The following is a 21389-nucleotide window of genomic DNA, read 5'->3' as shown; positions in this document are numbered from 1 at the left end:
CTCAAAACACAAATTTGTGCTGCAAATTTCCCGCAATGCTTAAATTCAGACGTAAAAGCCATAAGCAAGTACATTTAGCTGAAATTATTAACCAGACTTCAAACGAACCTCAACTACTGTCAATTGAGTTCCGTTCACTTTCAATGGCATTGATCAAGTAAAACCTTATTATTATTATTATTATTATTATTATTATTATTATTATTATCTCTATTTAGGAGATTTTCAGCCGCAGGCTGGTAGAACCTTAAAAAGAATCCCAATTAGACTATGTCGGATTAATTTCGGGTCTATTTTTAGCATATGTTGGTCTAATAGCGAGTTCTAGTCAGACGAAAGTCGGTTTGGGCTCTGCTGGAAGTCAAATTGATGTCGAATTTACTCAGGTGTCCAAAGCTCCGTTTAGGCGTGATTAAATGGCTTCAAGCATTTCTCAATAAATCATATCATTCGAGCTGTTTAAAGTGAGGTTGCTTAACTTTGTCGTCGAATAATATTTTGAAATAAAAATCTTCTAGAACCTCGTGAAAATAGAGTCTTATTTATGCTAAGCTTGAAAATCAGAAATGTATTATTGCGCGTTTCACACCAAATTGGACTAATAAAGGGTGTCCACGATGAAATTGCCACACTATGAAATTGCTCTAACTTTTTAACCGTCGGGTAGAATTTAATGAAAATTGGGGTGGATTTAGTTCATAGTGCATTATTTACATCCTGCAAGTTTTAAAGTCCTGTGATCAAAACTCGCGGAAATGGAGTCGAAAGAACAGCTCGTGCGTCATAAAATCTTGCGCATTCATCACGAGAACAAGGATCTCTCGTATCGTTCCATCGCTAAAACGTTGGGAATGTCGACTTCAAACAGATCCCCGGCAACCTGTTTTTCAGGGCCAAGGATAAGTTCAGCGTTCCGGAGCATGTTCGCACTCAGAAGATGTCCAAATTTGCGAAGAAATTCCTGGTTTGGCAAGCCATCTGCACGTGCAGGAAGCGGAGTGCACCTTTCGTGACCCAGGACACGATGAACGGACAGGTGTACATAAAAGAGTGCCTCCAGAAGCGGCTGCTTCCTCTCCTGAAGGCCCACAACGTCCCAACAATCTTCTGGCCGGATTTGGCCTCATGCCACTACTCCAAGGACGTGCTGAAGTGGTATGCGGACAATAAGGTCAATTTCGTGCCGAAAATGTTCAACCCTCCCAACACTCCGGAGCTCCGCCCCATCGAGAAGTACTGGGCGATTATGAAGCAGCACCTTCTTAAACGACCTAAGGTAGTGAAGACAGTCGAGGAACTGAAGAAAGTATGGGTTTACATGCAAAAAACGGTTGATTCACAGGTTGTGCAGAATCTTATGGCCGGGGTAAAGGCCAAGGTGCGGGCATTTGCGTATGCACTGTAAATAAAATACGAGTTAAATGGTAAAATGAAGTTTAATAGTTATTTCTCAATCCCTGAAAATTTGATGGCAATCGGATGAAAACTCGAATTTTGCGAATCAATTTTGTGTGTGGCAATTTCATCGTGGACACCCTTTAAGCGCGTTTTCACTTATTAAAAAGTGTGATAAAACTGCAAGTTTACGTCTAATTGTCTTGGTGCCTTCTGTGCACTTATTCTTTATGATGCAAGCAATAAGTTCTCCGAAGACATCAACACGATTTGACGGAAACGTGCACTTTTATCACACTTTTTGTATTTTTGGGACAGTCCAGTTTCAGATGCAATCAGCAATAGTTCACATTCGAATGAGGCCCCTTTGATAGAAGATCGTTACTATTCTTATGTTGGTCAAAAATTTCGTTTGAATGTTAGTATGTATTAGAATTACTGGCCCCTACCTCAATTTAATGTTTTGAATAGGGTGTGTAAACTTTTCCACTGCTCTTTCGGATTGTATTCAGTGCATCGATGTTCACTTCCATCATCAACTGTGGCAATTAGAAAAAAAAATGGCTGCAATCTGTAGCCATCGTTTTCAAGTTATGGGAAATGTATAATAAACAAAAAGAAAATATTCATTTGCATATCAAAATAATCACACATTGCACCCATTTTTAAGATTAATTAAGGGATACTTAAGAAACGCACATCATCATTAGTAAAATTACTGCGTTGAGATCCTTACTTTGCTGGAATCCTCTTTGATTGAAACCAAGAAGGTCAACTTTCATAAACCCTCTACAAAAACAGTATCAGCAACATTGCTTCATATCAGCATGTCGTGACAATCTGGGCTCATATATTTCAATTCACCTGTTTGCCCGCGTGTACGAGATTGACAGAAAGTGGATGGTTAGCATGCGACAGCCATCGTCACGTCGTCACTTTCTGCTGTTCACTAAACCTGCCTGTAACCTTCAGCTGAAAAACCAAACCCAAGTATTACACGAGCACAAAACTCTGCACACAAATCACACTTTAGAGCAAGCGCAACCCCCCTTTTTATTTAAGGTAGAAGAATCGAAAAAAAAATCAATATAAAGAAAGTTTGACGAGCGTAGCAGACTACTTCCCTTCGACTATCACCCACCCTAAAGTATGCCATGCAATTCCAAACACAAACTGCTGCAAATGTGAGACCGCAAAAGGAGCTGAACTATAGTGGCACTGATGTTTTTTTTTATTATTAATGAATGTAACCTTCTGGGTGTCTTGAAATACGTTTTTTTTTTTATTTCTTAAATTTAACTAGACCAAGTAGAATAGCAACACAGAATGCCGCGAATGCCGAATGGAATGACGCTTTAACCCGAATTGTTGTGCCAGAATGTCTAAATACAATACCAAACTCGAACGTTTTAATCCGTAAAATAAGCAACACCTAAAACCTAAAAATCTGTCAAACAATGAATGCCCAAATGGATAATAATGCGTAATGGATGGAGTTATTAACCGCTTTTTTTTCTAAAACACTGTGCTGCAGCGAGCTAATTGAAACCGTTTACTAATGAATGTTTTTCTTTCGAATTTTTGTTTCTCCCTCTGAATTTGAAATTGTTCGTTTCACGCAAACGATAAACCAAAAAAATAATCGAAATCTAGGGCAAGGGAACGGGTTCCGGACACCGAACGCTACTGTACGGCAATGCCATTCTGCTGCGTCACAACAACAGTGATATGGTGAGTATCCCCTGGGCAGCACACATGCACAGGGTTTTAATGATGTAACGTAATGAAACGGAAATGCCTGCACTGTAGTAACCCACGCTGCAGGATCATTAATTACGTACGAGAGCCATTTTGTGCAGGAAAAGAGAACAGGAGTTGGCAGCGTGATAGATGGATGATGCTACTGTGGTGCCAATTACACTTGAGGATTTCTTCGCTGTGACGGGAGGATTTAAGTGCAACGAAGTGGTGCTAATTGAGGATTACAACGTGGGAAAAGGTGGAACAAGATTTCAAGTTGCCACATCAGGAAATCATTCTTATAAGATCACATTTTTGTCACAAATATCCTGCGTTCTTTTGTAGGATTTAACTCAAACCCATACCCGAGCAAGAACCGATAACTAATCGATAACAAATGAATATCTTAATGTGGTATGATACCAGATTTCGGTTTGCTTGTGGTATAAAACCTTGTTTTGATATTATTCAGTTATCGAAATACTTTGTAAAATATCAAATGAATACCAAAACACCTAAAAGAGTTATTGAATTGGTATTAGAAGACCTTCAAAATAACAAACTATGGGATTCTGGCATCTAAAAAAGCGTCTGTTATCCGTTTGTTATTGTAATAACTAAAATATTTATTAGTTCGTTATTCGTAGAATATTTTTGAGGTATTATTTTTGGTATTTTACCTCTTATGTAAGCCTCACTAATACCATATTTAGGTTGCCAGTTATGCTATTTTCAAGCCTGAGTTTGGTATTCATGAGTTATTTTTTCCTGCTCGGGCAGTTGGGAGGAAAAGCTGTACTTAAATCAACATAATAAATAATAATATTATTATTAAATAGCTAAAGAAAGTTCTGAAGAGGATAGATTGATAATTTCGGCAGTGTGAAATTGAACAGAAGTTGAAATTGAGGGAAGGGCCAGTAATGCGACAATACTAATCAAACGCGCACTCTTTTACATGGATGGATGAGGTGATTTGAGGTATGTCCTCAAATCCACAGGACAAACCTCAAATCCCCTCATCCATCAATGTATGAGTTAGGTAAAGTAGTGCCCGTTTGATTAGTATTGTCGCATAAATGGCCCTTCACTCAATTTCATACTGCCGTACTCTTCTTCTTCTTCCTCACATTTCAAGCTTATTGCGTATGGCACATATCTTGATAGAGCTGGAATTAGGGCGTAACAGCTTTTGTAAACAATGACTTCTCTCGATGATTTCTCGAAACTCAAGGCACGCCCACGCAAACCAACATAACCAACGGGAAGGTGAAGTCTTCCCCTACCCGATGGTTACGTTGATTTGAGTGGGCGTGCGTTGGCTTTCTAGAAATCATCGAGAGAAGTCATTGTTTACAAAAGCTGTTACGCCGTAATTCCAGCTCTATCCAGCTTTTTGTGTGCTCTCTACTTAGTTTTCTAGATGCACTTCCACAGTTATTAATTGAGAGCTTTCGATGCCTGTACCATTTTTGCATTAGTATAATTGTGTGGTACAATCATACTCTATGCCCAGGGAAATCGATAAATTTTCCAACCCGAAAAATTCCTAGACCGGACCGGGAATCAAACCCAGCCACCTCCAGCATGGTCTTGCTTTGTAGCTGTGCCTTTACCGACTGAGCTAAGGGAGGTCCACCGTACTCTAGCGGAACTATCAATCTAACCTCTTCAGAACATTCTCTAGCTAATAAATGATGGCTGCATACTTAGGGCAGCTTAAGAATTGATGAAACGACCCATCAAAAATTGAAAAATATTCCTTAAAAACACCCAAATGACCCTTTGAAACCCCGGTGAAAATCCCTAAGAAAGTGACAATGATCTATAAACAATGTATCTATGATCCACATTTTATGCATAATTTAGCAACACAATTGTAAAAATGAACCTCTCAATTTCTAAAGAATGAGCATTGAAATTGTACGAATTACCCATAAAAATATTACATATGATCCATAGAACGATCAAATATGAACGATAAGCTAATGAAATTGATCCATAGAAAATCAAGTTTACGCACTACAAAATAATTGAATTGTATTGAATCCACAATATTATGCGCAGTAAGCAAAATCGGTCGCTGGTAAGCCACTGAGCTCCTTTCATCACAACAAACCATTACGACTAACGATTGCTAAAACCTGGCAGCATTAAGCTATTCAAATGGAATCGATTTTACCCGGGTGCCCATCATATTTTTTTAGTAAAGCAGAAACTAACAAAATTGATTCATAGAAAATCAGGTTTGCGTACTAAAAAATATAGGAATGATCCATAAATTTGACACATACCTATGTTTCATGCTTTGGTCCTTTTTTATAAATATTGATCCATAAACCAAGGAAAATTGCTCCATTTATGATTTATTGTCCTGTCGTGTTATATTTTAGTCAGAGGAACAGGGCGACGGGCAAGAGTCTAGAGTAATCATCTAAAAAAAGCTTCTCATTATTCTAAACAAAGCATCCACAGGAAGCTTCTTAAAAAGATTATTATAGAAGTTTCTATATGTAAAAGTATGCTTGCCGGAATCCTTCTTAAAATTCCTTTACAACTTTTTTGACAATTAGATTCTTTTGAAATTCTGTTCAAAATTTTCTCTCTCCTCAGAAATCCTCATAATTATTTTCTGATTGTTTTTTCTCTTCTTCTCCTCAATTTTGTTTTTATTATAATCAGATCCCTTCCCAAGTAACCATTTCGGTTTTATAAGGGTTCTGTAGACCACGATTTAGACTTGTAACATGCTTTAAAACCTCAATAAAACTTGCAATGTTACTTGGGTTTAAAGTTATATTTTTACTCACTATTCCTTCGAAATTATCCACAGAAAACACCCTTTAAATTTTGCTTAAAGGGAAATTTATACATTCTCGTGCTTCAATTAGTGTTTGTTTGTTTACATTGATCTGTTGCTTGCTTTTCTATTAATTTCAATCAACAGAATTGTCAAAAGCTGTTTGAAAACGTTTTTAAACCGTTCCAAACTTCTCAGGTGAGTGTGACTATTGTCGGCAGCCTTTTTTCATCGGCAACCTTTCCATTTGAGCTGCGTGTTAACCAGCTGTTCTATTATCGGCAACACGAAATCATCCACATTTTGTAGAGCGTATATTTCATGATACAAAAAAAATCTGGCATAACAAGATTGCTTAGTCGTAAAAAATAAGATTGAAGCTCGGTACAACACATTCAGTGAAGTGTACTGATGGGAAAATTCAGTACAATCAACGTTTAAATTTTGGATGCCCAAGCCGTCATTTACCTTAATTCTATTTGAATTCTCATTAGAATTCTTTTTAAATCCTCCTTAAAATTCATCTGCTATTCAATCTTCTTACGATTCCCATAAAATCTCTTTTGAATCACCTAGGAATTCAATTCAGATCTTCTGTTAAACTGATTTCTTGTAACGTCTCGTGAGAACTCGTAGGTTGTTGGAAACAGCTTTAGCTGCAACTTGTTTTTTTTTAATTTAAGTAATACAGGGTGGCCACTGGTAATTAGCCGGAAATTTGATATGAACCTAAAATACATTTTTACATGTTCTTAGGTATTTTAAATACAGAATGACTGGTAATTCGTGTTACACCCGAAAGGAGGTGAAAGTAGATCACATTTGCACTGGGGGTTCGACACATCTAAATCTGAATTTAAGATGGTTGGAAAATGTCACGTTAGCGAATAAATCTATCTTATTTCATCTCTTGCATCTAAATCCATTTTCCCGCTCTCCACCTTTTTGCAGGAAATCTACCAAATCTTCATCAATCTTCCTTCAATCTACTAAGCATGCGAGCATCTTACAACATCAAAGCAATAAATTTCCTGCATCTTAGATAGAGTCGCCCCTCGTATTTGCAGCAAAAATTCTACGGAAAGGTAGGTCGAAAAATCATTCGTTACCGAGTTATTGATCTATTTATTTTACATTGCCGAGCAACACTACCACTTTTTGCTCGGGCACTCGCGAATATTACCAAAGCCCACCGCGAAGTCAACATTGCTTGGCTACTATGATCAAAATTTGTTTACTAACCACTCTGCCTGTTGCGCCAATTGAATAGAGTGGTTAGTAAACACAGATTGATCATAGTAGCCAAGCAATGTTGACTTCCCGGTGGGCTTTGGTAATATTCGCGAGTGCCCGAGCAAAAAGTGGTAGTGTTGTTCGGCAATGTAAAATAAATAGATCAATCACTCAGTAAGGATTGATTTTTCAACCTACCTTGCCATACATTTTTTGCTGTAAATGTGGTCTACTTTCACTTCCTTTCGAGTGTAACACGAATTACCAGTCACCCACCTTGTATGTACATGAATATGTTTACAATATATTTTAAAATTAAATTTAAATTTTGAAATTTTTAGGAATTGTCTACGTCCACTATCTAAAATATTTAACTTATAATCTTGAATAATTCAGCAAGCTCGAAATTCTTAACTTTTCCTTAGTTTGGGATACCAAAACTTAATGAGTTAGATCTAAAAAATAGCAATGCCCTAGAGTTTTGGTGGTGATAATGTTTCCAAATTATTAAAGTGAAAATCTTAAGCAATTTCCAACTCTTTGTCGACTTTTGCAATCTCCATGTGTTGTTCGATGTTAGAATCTTCTGGAACGGTACTACTTTTTAGGAAACAATAATTCAAATTTACTGAAAAATATTCTCTTTGAAACCCGTTTGGAAATGTCTTTAAATTCTTTCAAAATCCTTATGAATTTTCGTAGAAATTTTCTTAAAACTATCTTCAGATTGAAATTCGGCAACGTTTTTTTTTCAGTTATGTTCAGCATTAGATTCTCTTGGAATAATTATCGATATTCCCTGGGGATTCTCCTTAGATTGTTTTTATTAATTTAATGATTGATTAACATTTAACAGATTTTCAAGACCCTAAGTCATCGTTATTTGTGTTGGGTTAATGCACTTTGAAATCCGTCAGAGTTACTTCAGAATTCTCTGGACTTCTGCTCATAATCTTACGTATTGCGTGTGCAAATGGGTCTGAGAAGAAATCCACGTGGTGTTTGGTGCTGTGTTAACTCCAAACGGAAAAGTGCAGTGATCCCAACGAATGTCCATCTGAACGAAACGACCACAGCGTCAGCTACAGAGTCATGCAAGTTGTTCACCAAGCATTTTACATCCGTATTCACGCTGAATCCCGTATAAAACTTGTAAATCCATGAAGCCACCCGTGATGTACCCGCTGATTTGGTTGAGCTTGAACTATTTGCTGTAAATCCAGAAATGGTCTCATTGGCTGCATATAAGCTGAAACGTTCGTGTGTCCTTGGTCCTGACGGTTTGCCTGCAGTTTATAATATGTCGTTGTATTGCCGCTTTAGCCCAACCGTTATGTGGTATCTTAAATCGCTCCCTTCAGCATGCAAAATTCCCTCGCATTTGGAAGCAATCGTTTATGACACCCATTTTCAAACGTTGCGATCGCCACAATGTTCTTAACTATCGTGGAATCACGAGTCTCTCAGCCGTCTTGAAATTGTTTGAGATTATGGTAGGTGGAGTTATTCTCGATGCCACACAAAGCTACATATCCACTGATCAACACGGATTCATTTCTATGCAATTGGATTTTTGGTTGGAATCCTACCATGTACTTCGAGTGAAGATAGGTAAGGTAGCAATCTCGGACCGTTGCTCTTTATTCAAACTGGTGTATGCAGATGATGTAACCTTATGGTGCGCACAAAAGAGGATTGTTGGCTTCTGCAAAACTGTTGTTTGACTATCATATCGACGGCGATACTCTTACCAGAGTTACCAGTGTGACTGATCTGCGGGTTAAAAATGACTTTTGATTCACACCGTTCAGCGATCATATTGAAAGCAACGCGACAGTTAGGCTTTATTTCTAAGGTTGCGAAGGATTTTTCGGACCAACATTGTTGGAAGTCATTGTCCAAGTTTGGAAAATGCGACCGTCGTTTTGAATCCTTACCATGTCACATGGTGCCTAAGGATCGAATGGGTTCAGAAACGGTTCATTCGTCTGGTACTGAGAAACTTGCCGTGGAGTAATCCTGACAATTTACCGCTGTAGATGCCTACTCTTGGACTTAGACACATTGGAACGGCGACGGAAAGTGCAGCAATCGTTGCTTGTTGCTAAGCTGTTGAATGGTGAAACTGATGCCCCCAAACTGCTTGCAATGTTGAACTTTCGTGTGCCGAGCAGATCTCTTCGGAATACAACGTTATTGCAATCAAATTTTCACAGAACCATGTTTGGGAACAACGAACCAATATCAACGTGTATTCGTGCGTTTACGGCTGTCGAAGAGTTTTTCGAGTTCAATGAACCAACTGGAAGTTTTGCAAATCGGATTTAATTTATTCATTAAGACTTGAATTACTTTAAATGCAAATACAAATACAAAATAATCTTTAAAAAAATCTCTTCTGAACTACCTTGGGATTCAGCTACAGTTTTCCCTGAAATGCCTCTTAAAATTACCTGCAGCTTATTAACACATTTCTTTGGGATTGTCCTCAGAATTTGTTTAGAACTATTCCTATAGACTCTCTATTAGAGAGAGAGAATTGTAGACGACTAAAATTCTCCCCAAAACTTATTTGGCATTCTAATCAAAATTCTCTAGACATTTCTTCAAAAGTTAAATGATAAGTGTTAAAATTCTTAAGTTTAATTTTAGTCCAAGAGTCATAATTTTTTTTTTTTTCATCTGAGGTTTTAATTTTTTTTTGTGTTGTATTATGTCTTTCAGCAACATATTAGGGGTGCAATTTCAAAAAACCAAAATTAACCGCGTGAAGAAAAGTTGTTAGGTTTTGACCACTTTTAACTCTGTCTAATTCTAAACAAGTCAATCGATTGGAAATTTTTCTACGAATGAACATTTTATCAATTTCCAATAGGTCACTATTGGAAATTACACAAATTTCCAACAGTTGCAATGGTGATCAAAATTATCACCGATTGCCTGCAAAAAGTGCTTTCCCTAACATAGATTCCAAAATCGAATTCCATCTGGTGTAGCCTAACGGTGCTTATTCAATCACCGTGTGTGGTGGTGTCCGGTCGGTCGTCATCAGCAGTAGCAGTGCTTTCGGTTCATGGCGTTGAACATTTTTCTCCAGTACTCAACGAAAGGCTCCCCGCAAGCAGCGAGCTGCAGCCCACATAAGCGTCCATTCTCCGAAGAAGGAGGAATAACCCGCACGCTACTGATCGGATTCAGTAGGTCTTCGTGAGTCGCTGTGAGCCATCTATGCCAAGCGCGTCACCCTCGTTCCAAACAACATACAGCTCACTAGCCTCATCTGCGTTAAAACACCCTCAACATTACTAAACCATCATGACAAAACTGTCCTTTTCAGGACCATCATAAATTTGTTAAAGAATATTTTCTGGGCAATTTGTCAAGGTCATCAATCGGATGTCAGTTCCCATATGTTTAAATCTAACATACCATGTATTTTTAAGGCAACATTAGGGGTGTAATTTCAAAAACCAAAGTCGGTCGTGGCATGAAAGTGGTCTGATTTTTATCCAAAGATAATGGATTTTAATTCTTAATACACCAATCGAAAGGAAATATTTCTACAAATCTGTTAAAATTAAGACGTTATCAATTTTCAAAAGGTCACTATTGCAAATTGCACGAATGTGCAACTGTTGTTATCATAATTAAAATTATCACCGATAGCCTGCAAAAATCGCTTTCCCTAACACAGATTTCAAAATAGAATTGTGTTTATTCAATCACCGCGTGTTCTGAGCGGTGGTGTCCGGTCGTCATCAGTAGCAGCAGTTGTACATTTTTCTCCAGTACACAACGAAAGGCTCTCCTCAAGCAGCTAGCTATCAAAGTTGCCTTCAAGAGTCCTCGATTCATTATCGTGTCGTGAGCTGCTGTGGGCCAACATACAGCTCACCAACCTCATCCGTGTTGAACACCATAATGGCTCAGCAGTACTCAACTATCACGACAATACGTTTAAGAGTTAATTTTCATTGAAAGTTCGCTCGCCTTGCTGCCAGCCACATTACCCCCAAAGCTAATAATGTACCCAGCAACCAAGCGTTTGTGGTCAAATGCGTAACAGTATTGAAGGGGTACATACAAATTCTCGCAATGCGTAATTTTGTCATCAGAAAACGAGGCGTTTTCTTGATGGGAAAAGTGGTTTCCCTAACACAGTAGCCGAATATTGATACCGAGCACGTGAGGATTTTTAAAGTCCTAAATTTCGAAAAGTTTAGCAATGTGAAAAACTGGCCTAGCCTCAACAACTTGAAAATTCTCTCTTGTGATTTTCAAAAAAAATCTTTGTCAGGGATCTCAAAAGTCCTATACGGAATAGGATTTCAGAAAAATTCTAATTTTTTTCTAATTATTATAATTTCTGAGTTTATTCTTTCACTGTATAACATGCGGTCCAATTAATCACTAGTGTTCAAAATTCGAAATTCTGCGCTCATTTAAATCATTTCAAAAATTTCGGACTTCAAAAAATTATCTAAAATGGAATATAATTTAACACGCTAATGCGATATTGGAGAATAAACCATTTTTAATATTCTGTTTTTTTTTTTCAAGTGAAGTGTTTTCCGGTTTGTGTCTCCTTGACGTATCCTTTTTCCCAGCGACATCTATTACTGAAATCAACCATTCTTTATCAAATGTTGCTGTTTATTCAAAACCGGAAAAAAATATTATGGGCACCCGTAAAAATCGATTCCATTTGAATAGCTTCAGTTTAGTTGCGATGAAAGGAGATCGGTGGCTTAGCAGTGACCGATTTTGCTTACTGAGCATAATATTGCGAAACTTTTAATTTTGTGGAACCTTTTACCGTATTATTTCCTTTTAATTCCGTTATAATTGCTTATCTTTCGAAAGATAGGCGTATTTTGTCTACAACTTGCAGACTTAATCAGTGCCAACTGCACCACTGAAGAATCCATCTTTTATCTACTACTTCTATACTGATCAATAGGTACAAAAAATCACCAACTGCCATGCCACATTTACCTAACCAATTTAGTTGGTACCTAAATTTAGTCTCCAAAAGGTAGAGGCATGCTACGATGTGTGATTTTAGGTAACACGATAAAGAGTCTTGAGTATCCGTTTCCTTGATCTTCATTAAGCAATGTCGATGGATTATGTTTGCAATATTTCTAAACTTTCTGCTATGTCTAGTTTCCAAGTTACATTCCGGAGGATATTACCAACCGGTGGAAAATAACGATTTTAAATTGGCTCACTACTTGACTAGCCCATTGGTCCCAAGCAAATCGATTAACGTACCCCATTTTTGTCGAAATTCTAGTACTACACTATGCTTGTTTTGATTCGCTATGAAAGTTTGACAGATAAATTGAGGGGTTCGTGGATTTTCCTATGTTTCGAGGGGTGTATCGATTAGCTTGGGACCGAAGATAGTACCAGAGCTGAGCCAAAAAATTTAGCACGTTTCTTCGAGACCTTCTGGACTTAGAGTTACCTCTATGATATTACTATTATCCTTTGTCAAATGTTGCCCCTTTCTAAAGACATGTTCTGCAACCTTAGATTTAAATTCATAATGAAGTCCTTTATCCATCTCTTGGTTATCATTTTTTTACCTCTGCGATGTGTTCCTTAAAACTTGATCTAAAGTCCTTTTTCGTCTGACCAATGCAGATATTATTACAATCTGAACATTAGGAGGAGTAGATTGTAGAGGAATTCGCAAATCAACTTCAGGCATCAGGAGAGATTCGGGAAGATGTAGTCATGGTTTCATTTGTTGTCACAGCACTTTTTCCGAGTGTACCAGTAAAGGAAGCCATCTGCCTCTTAGAGGACTGGCTTTTGAAGTAAAGTGATGATTCTACCTGAGAAAACAAAGTTCGGTCACATTTCAAGCTTACTTGTTTTGTATGGAGGAAAATTATTTCATTTTTAGAGGATTTTTTTATAAACAAACTAAAAGTGAAGTAATGAAATTGGGTTGTTAGCGGAATGCTAAATAAAACAGCAAAAAAAGTACTTTGACTATATGTTTTAGTATTACTTCTACGTGAAGTCAACGATTTACATAGTTGAAGATGCTAATTTCAAATAACAGACTGTAGTGGTAATTTTTAGACGATCGAAGTAGGCAGCGCTGCGAAAATGACGTGTTTTGTTTTGCTGCGTCGTTTTCGTTCTTGTGAAAATGTGGAAAATTTACAATTTCAGTGTTAAAAAGTGTTAATTGAATGTACAGAAGTTGTGTTGAAAAGTGCATAAGTGAAAATCATCAAATCCTTCCCTTTCCATTGCATGAGGTGCCCTCCGTTCCGAATAAAGCGCAGCAACGTTCAGCTAAGTTTATTTGCCTTTTAGTTCTTCTTTCCTCTATAACAGCACTTCCCAGCGTGCGGCCTGCGGCCCGGAAATATTCAAAGATGCAGCCATTTAAAAAATACAAGATTAGGAAGATTGGACAGGACTTATCCCTCTAAATTGAGACGATCATTTAAATTACTAAATACCCGTCAATCTTTTATCTAGAGGCTATTTGAGCGACGGTCTAACTCCCGGGTCCAAGCTTCTTGCGTTCATAAGAACTTATTTCATACATAATGCCACTGCCAGACAGTGGGAGTTAGATTGTAAACAAACACACGTGGCATGGCAGCCGTTTGAAATGTCATTGACCAATTCAAACGGGGAAATATTCCGCCAGAATTAAGGAGCGAGCTTTTCCATGATTTCTTGGATTCTCAGGACTATCCCGCACGGCCAATGAGATCAACTTAAATTTGAGTTCAGTTTGCTCATGATCGCAAAGAGTGCAGAAACTCAGCGATGAGTAAATCTGCCTCATGTTTTCCGTTGGAAAAACTAAAAAAAAAAAAATGGCAAAGTTTTTCTTAGTCTATGAAGACTGAGAGAATCCAATCTTTACTTTTCTCATATTCGGGAATTTTTTTTTTCCTGGAAATCCTGCAATAACATGAGCAAATTTATTCATCGCTGAGTTCCTGAACTATTTCCGATTTATGAGTAAACTGCACAACCGTTTAAGCAAACTCAAAATTCGCTTCTTCTCGTATACAGGTAGATTTTATACATAATACCACTGCCAGACCACTGCCAGACACGAGTGTGATTGTAGATACATACAGTACATACAATAAATGAACGAATGAAAAATTGCATCAGTCAAATGTGTCAAAATTAGTCGGTTTTTTTTTTTTTTATAAAATCTTTATTCTAATCCTAACATATAAACATATCTTACAAGCTAAGCTATTCTAAACTAATTACAGGCATTTATTTCTAAGAAGAATTTGAAGCTAGGCAAGGAGATCATATGTCATTCTGTTTCCAAAATATATTGACTAAACTGAACAAATTTTCTTAGAATCATAATTTTGTCATCCCTGCTAAACTCTTCTAAGGTTGGAGCTATCAAACTGGAAAAGGTTAAGAAGCGCATTAAACGAGGATCAAATCTGTTTAGTAAATGTCTAATAAAATAGTTCCATGACTGATTGACCGAAAAACGTTTACAAAATATATGCTCAAGATCTTCGAGGAATCCGCATGATAAGCAATTAGGGTTGTCAGCAATACCTATGCGATACAAATGAGCTCTGTGATCAATTTTCCTATTATAAAGTAAATTAGGAATAGATTTTTCATTTGAGTTCAGGTTCTTTAAGTTAATATTATTCCAGACACGTGGCCAATTGTTTTGTTCTTTAGTTTCAATAGTTGGTCTAGGCAATGATCCAATTTTATCAGAATATAGTTTTGTCATAGAAAAAGGTTGTGTTAGATCATGTTCGTAAAAAAAATTCATGAAAGAAGGATACATATGTGGTAATATAGTAACAGGTTTCCTAATGACTACTGACTACTGATATTAGGCAGAATATAATTTTTCAACAAACACGTGTCGGTCGAATTAGGATTTATCCCAGGCTACTATTCTAGAAAAACGTAATTGATAGATATTGGGCGGAACGCGTCGGAATGTTTAGAAAAATAGGGCGCACGCTTGATCCGGTTTAAGATACATTGTTGACTGCTTTCGGGAACATGATTTCATTTTAATAACTTGTTTACTTGTTTAACCAGGGCTTAAGCAATCGTCACGTCGGTCATAGCTTGTTATGATAGCCTGAACAATGCGTAAAGAGCAAACCGCGAAACATCGAACGTCGCGTGAAAGTGGAACTTAATGAAGGCCTAAGTGCTTTTTCGTAACTTTTAGTTTTCGGATTAGAAAAATCATCGGTTGCAGGATAGTGTTACCGATTTATATTGGATAATCCAAAGCTATGTTGATCATTATAACATTAAATTTTGAATAACAAATGATAAGACAATCTTATTCAAATGTCGTAATAATACCTCTGACCAAGGAAAAATGATTTATATAGTTTTCATAAAAGTTGACGATACAAATACTAATGAGGAAAGGAATTCCGCATTTCCTTTTCCCAAGTCCTTTTCCTCTCCTTCCCTTCCCTTCTTCTCTTTTCAGAAAGCGAGTAATGGCGCTATAACCATATGCCATATAGGGCTAGGACAAGAGTTAGTGCTCAGGTCCCAACCGCTAGAAGAAAATGGTAGCGAGCAAGGGCGCTATAACCTAGGCGAATACAGCATTCCCTCCGTATAGGTTACGTCCGCACACCGCTCTCTGTTGTCCTTCGACTGAGGTCGGCTGGATCGATTGAGGGATGGCAGTGGGTTGGCGGTGCCGTCCACGCTTGTACGGAGGGAGGACTGTACGCTCGAACACAAGGGGTAAATACCTGTGTTCCATCCCAGGAGAGCGGACAACCAAGGAGTGTACATTAACTTTCTTAGCTCTGTCACTCCCAACGATTTATATACCCTATTTCCAAATCCTGCATACGGAGCGGTTGGTACGGTATGTCCCCGCTCTTTGATTACCTGTGGATTAAATGTTAACCACTGTCTATACTTATTAAGTAGACATGGTAAACATTCACTTCCACAAAAATTAACTAAACGCTACACAGTAGGCCTGGCCGCTTTATTGTTTGTTTCACATCCTTGATGTGCAGCAGGCATTAATAATGACAAGAAAATGATAGATGTATTTCTATCATTTCCAGGATTCTTTCAAGTACTGGCTGTGTATGTGTAGACTAGACTAGACTAGACTAGACAGACTGTAGTGGTAATTTTTATACGATAGATGGAGTAGATGAAAGCATAGAGTTGATAGTTCCGTTAGAGTACGGCAGTGTGAAGATTGCATATAGATATTAGAATAGAGAGCTAGAACAACTTTTATGGAAGGTACAAATCGGTTTTTTCATCTCTCTTTACCAAACTCCCCCTTTGGAGAGGGATGGTGAGGGGTGTCCCCCGTGGCTACCAAGCCTATGGGGATTTTCCTTATTAGAGAGTTGTATAGATTTTTCTCCTTTAGCTTACTTAAATCTTTGGTTTTTATTAGTTAGGTAGGTTCCGATTCAACACATTGTAGTTTCATTTTTATACCTATGATCTTGACTTTTTTTTACCTAGGGGATGAGTACTTAAGGGGGTTAGATTTTGATAAGTTCTTTAGTGCCCTAGCAGCACACTTGTCACTGAGTAGTTGTGGTAACTTGTATACAACTTATTTTAGTCACAATCAAATTGCAGCAACATATTATGATTAAAGTGTGTTGCTTGGGTGGAAATGACACTGATGAAGACTGCACATTGTAGTCGAAATACGTATCTGTCATGGATACCAAATTTAATTAAGTGGAATTAAATGGAAGATAACCTTTTTTTGCTGTTTTATTTAAACTAAAAGTGTTCCTATGGGCAATCCGCTTTCCTCATTTTTATGTGAATTGTTCATGGCTAACCTAGAAAATATTCTGGAGGATAGGAATTTTTTGCCGTGGTACGTGAATGACATTTTTAGCATTGTCAAAAGGGAAGATTTATCAAAAAATGTGAATGCCATAAGTAACACAAGGATATTCCTCTCATCATTAGGGAAACGTCTTCGCTCAATTTCGAAATCTATAAGAAACCAACAAATAAGGGGAATGGATGTAATGTCGGCCTAAATGCCCCTTATTTGGGTCCATACATAAATTCAGCAATCGAATAAATTTTCAATAGTGACCTAAAATATTCATAAGTACCGTCCCAATGACGCGTTCATCTAGATAAAATTGATAAATAGCAGATTTTTAGTGATAGGCCCAATCTTAGATCCATAGGACAACATTAGAGCCATTTCCCCTACAAAGAGAGTAATACCAAGCTCTTCAAACAATTCCCATCAACTTAAATAGCTCACATTTTTTAAATCACTAGACTTAATGGGTATCAAGAAAAAAACATTTCAGGCATTTAACATTCAATCGATAAAAGAACAAGGGCCATTTTAGGCGTAGTTCCTTCGACAATTCTTACACTAGTAACTTGTGTTTCTAATTGTGATGATGATGTGAAGATAGTGGTCTACACTCTTTGTAGCACGGAAACTAGTCCGATAGCTGTGGGCTCTGCTCGCTATTGAACTTGATCAAGCTTAATAACCTCTGATTGACATCAGCAAATCGCTGTATGAAGGGCCAAAAACGAAGGGATGGATTGATCGACAATTCGCCTAGTTATCTCCTTGAGACAGCAAAGAATCTCCTTCCAACAACTTGATCAGTCAATTGGTCAAAAAACGAGCCATCCAACAGGAAGATGCCCCAATGAATGGGAAGAAGAGTCCGCCCTTTATCCACGAAATGTTAGCAACAGGGAGTTGACATTTTCACTCTCCCCATCCAAATCGCTTCAATTGGGTGCTCTGGTGGTCCTTCCCCTTCCCAGCATTTATTGGGTCATGTAGTTTTAAATTTATATCTTGCAAATGCTGTAATTTTGGGAAAGTATATACAGTGACTTACCTTTGATGATGTGCATATACTTACCTATGATGATGCCCTAATGGATGCCTGCCGCCGTTGGTTGCTTCTTTTGAAATCTCTTGTACTCCCGGTTCGTATTTTAAAAGTCTTCCGATGTAATCCGATTGAATTTGTGGTACAGTACGATGGAAAAAGGATTCATCGCATATAAGTCGGAAATTTGCATTCTATACGATTTAACTTAAACACAATGCGGTATATGTCATACTTATATGGGATGTTGACTCAAACTGTAGTTATTTACGATATTATATGTACATTGTTATACGACTTCTGGTTGTCTGGGCAGTCGTAATATCGTCCGGAGGATCCGTCTGCTCCCACACCTGAACCCTACTTCGACCCATCAAACTCATGAACCGGGGACCAACGGCTTTACTTTCCTCGTGATCAGAGATTTTATGCTGCGGACTCAAAACCAGTCTGCGGCAGATCATGGTGGGAATTCAAAAGAAAGTCTGCAAGTGCATTTGAACGGCGTTGGTGTCATTTTGCAATTTTGAAAGTACAATGAAATACCTTCATTTTAACTAAATTTAATTTTTCTTACCTCAAATCAATCCCGAGGAACACCTGGTTTCATGTGTCCGAATTCAAAGTGGACCAGACTTTAGTTTGTGTGAAATCGATCTGCGCCGCAGAAAGGAAATGGAAATCTGATTTTCCAACCCCTATCTAGCACAACAAAAGAGCAATACTCTTCTCTTCACCCAAACGCTGCACTACGGCCAGTGAATCATAATATGGACATAAAAAAAGATGACTGTCAGAAGTGGGGTTCGAACCCACGCTCCCTTACGGGAACCAGAGCTTAAATCTGGCGCCTTAGACCGCTCGGCCATTCTGACCCGATGGAAGAGCAGTAATTATTACCAAACAAATCAGATAGTGAAGGTAATTTTACATTTCCGATCTGCCGACTTGCTGCTTCAGCGCAATGAATCCCATTAGGAATGAGATGTTTATCAGCTAGATTGAACAAATGATTCACCAACCGGTGCGGTTAAAGCAATTAAAGCGGTTCATTCCCAGTCCGACCCGATGGACTTTGGTTGGTTGAACTTATGATGAGTCCGATGCAAATCCAATCAACCAACAACAGTTAGAAGGAACAGGATATTGCATGATTACTGGTAGCTGCTAAATACCGTCAGTCACGCAATCGATTCGTGCCTCCACAAGAAACATGAAATCATGATCCAACTGATACGTGCTCTATTCGAGCCAATTGATTTCGAAAGCTTTCTGCAAGTTGAGTAAACATATGCTTTTGTGGCTGCCTTGCCTATTGAACTGAGTCTGTTCGTCTGGACTTTCGGAGGGTTTTTTGGTCGCGTAGCCAGCAGATGCTCACTGGTGGCGCATCGCGGTCATAAATAAAAGGTTTTTTGCTCGAAGTGTGAATTCCATTTCACGCCAGCTTGGTGCCTACATACCACCAACCGTTTTGTTGATTGGTGTTAGTTGATGTTTGTTGTTCTGTTTCGCAGTTATCTCAGCCACAATTGTTTTGTTTTTAATGAAGCACGTGTGGGACGTGAAATGGCTACTCTAAAAACGAAAAGCTATGAGTCGGTTTTTCCGTAAGTGGTAAAGTCCAAACCTGGAAGTGGCTGCCAGTGCGTGGGGAGCTGAAAACGGGATGCAAGAAAAGAAAACGGAAATTAGATTATCAGAAATACTCGGGGGATCCTTCACTGACTGCGGTTGAGCTAGCTGGGACTAGTGGGAAGAAACAGGCGGTTTGTTTTCGCTCTGTGGGATATAAATATGTTTCGCTGGAAATGGAAGCCGCAAGTGTGTGTTTGGTAACATAGGCAAACGATAATATTGGCTTAAGACCAAGAGTTACAAACTAGACGTTTGTGATGGTATCCCTTCACAACTTCGTGGTTTAGAATCTTCTGAACAGCCTTGAAACCACACCTACCAGCTCACTTTGCTCCCGTTATCTGTGGCAACCGGTCTTAATGAGATTTCCTTGCTCCACATTCTTCTCATTCAATTTTGTTTCACATATTCTCAGTTGTAACAGGTAAATGACTATAAATAAACCGAATTAATTGCTTTTCCCCTCATCCGTACATATGAATCATCCAACGAAAGGGTGTGAGAAACCAGTTACACCTGCTGCTGCCGCTGCTGCCACAACCAATTGGCACACAGGATTCCAAGTACTGCACGAAATGGCTCTCCAAGCAAAGCTGAAAGATTTTCCCAAAGTAATTATCCCTTTGATTTTGCCATCCCCCGTAGTATCTAGCGTGCCTTTCCACGTCGTCTTCCAACGATAAGCTATCGTTCGACGTCGGTCTGCAGGAGCACAGCCAAGGCGAAGCCTGCTGGTGGACGGTACACCCGGCGAGCAAGCAGCGTTCCGAGGGTGAGAAGGTCCGCGTCGGTGACGATCTGATTCTGGTCTCAGTAGCAACCGAACGTTACCTGGTACGTATCCCACAAGATAGGCGCGTTTTTAAAATTTGTGTTGACTGACGTTTGTCTATGCCACTTGTAGCACACCACCAAGGAGAATGACCTATCGATCGTCAACGCGAGTTTCCACGTTACGCACTGGAGCGTCCAGCCGTACGGCACCGGTATCTCACGCATGAAGTACGTCGGCTACGTCTTCGGTGGCGATGTGCTTCGGTTCTTCCACGGAGGTGACGAGTGTCTAACCATACCGAGTACGTGGGGACAGGAGACGGGACAAAAGTAAGTCTCCGATTGTTTTGGATAACTGGAACTGTTCATCTAACCATCAATTCTACTCCATAGCATGGTAGTCTACGAAGGCGGATCTGTGATGTCCCAGGCTCGGTCCCTGTGGCGACTGGAGCTGGCCCGTACCAAATGGGCTGGAGGGTTCATCAACTGGTCCCATCCAATGCGGATTCGTCATCTGACCACCGGTCGATATCTGGGTGTCAACGATAACAATGAGCTGATTCTGATGTCACGGGAGCAGGCTACTACCTCGCAGACAGCATTCGTACTACGTTCCGAAAAGGATGACCAGAAGGTGGTGCTTGAGGACAAGGATCTTGAGATAATCGGTGCACCGATCATCAAGTACGGTGACTCCACCGTCATCATGCAGCATCACGAGTCGGCGCTCTGGGTGAGCTACAAGAGCTACGAAACCAAGAAGAAGGGTGTCGGTAAGGTTGAGGAGAAACAAGCTGTCCTGCACGAGGAAGGTAAGATGGACGACGGGTTGGACTTTTCCCGCTCCCAAGAGGAGGAATCGAGAACTGCACGGGTCATCCGCAAGTGTAGCCATCTGTTCACCAAATTCATCGGGTATGGTTACC

The 21389-nt window shown here is 38.9% G+C and overlaps 1 protein-coding gene and 1 non-coding gene across 24 annotated transcripts in view; one reads left to right on the top strand and one right to left on the bottom strand.

The window, feature by feature from the left end:
• The window catches only part of RyR (Ryanodine receptor), a 180467-nt gene that overhangs the window by 126852 nt on the left and 32226 nt on the right, over window positions 1-21389 (top strand). For all 23 annotated transcript variants that reach the window (XM_065237788.1, XM_065237783.1, XM_065237785.1 and 20 more), the window contains 4 exons: window positions 3049-3126; window positions 20332-20520; window positions 20591-20790; window positions 20854-21378. In XM_065237788.1, coding sequence (XP_065093860.1) covers window positions 3049-3126; window positions 20332-20520; window positions 20591-20790; window positions 20854-21378 — 992 coding nt within the window. The remainder of the gene's footprint in view (window positions 1-3048; window positions 3127-20331; window positions 20521-20590; window positions 20791-20853; window positions 21379-21389) is intronic.
• On the bottom strand, window positions 18840-18923 carry TRNAL-UAA (transfer RNA leucine (anticodon UAA)). Its single transcript has one exon. It is a non-coding gene; the product is annotated as a tRNA-Leu (tRNA).

This window comes from Ochlerotatus camptorhynchus, unplaced genomic scaffold, assembly GCF_037179485.1.
Source record: "Ochlerotatus camptorhynchus isolate MF236.1 unplaced genomic scaffold, CSIRO-AGI_Acam_v1.1 ptg000646l, whole genome shotgun sequence".
NCBI classification, from domain to species: Eukaryota; Metazoa; Arthropoda; class Insecta; order Diptera; family Culicidae; genus Ochlerotatus; species Ochlerotatus camptorhynchus.
Note: the sequence above shows the minus strand (reverse complement) of the source record. Positions and strands in the feature narration are given on the sequence as shown.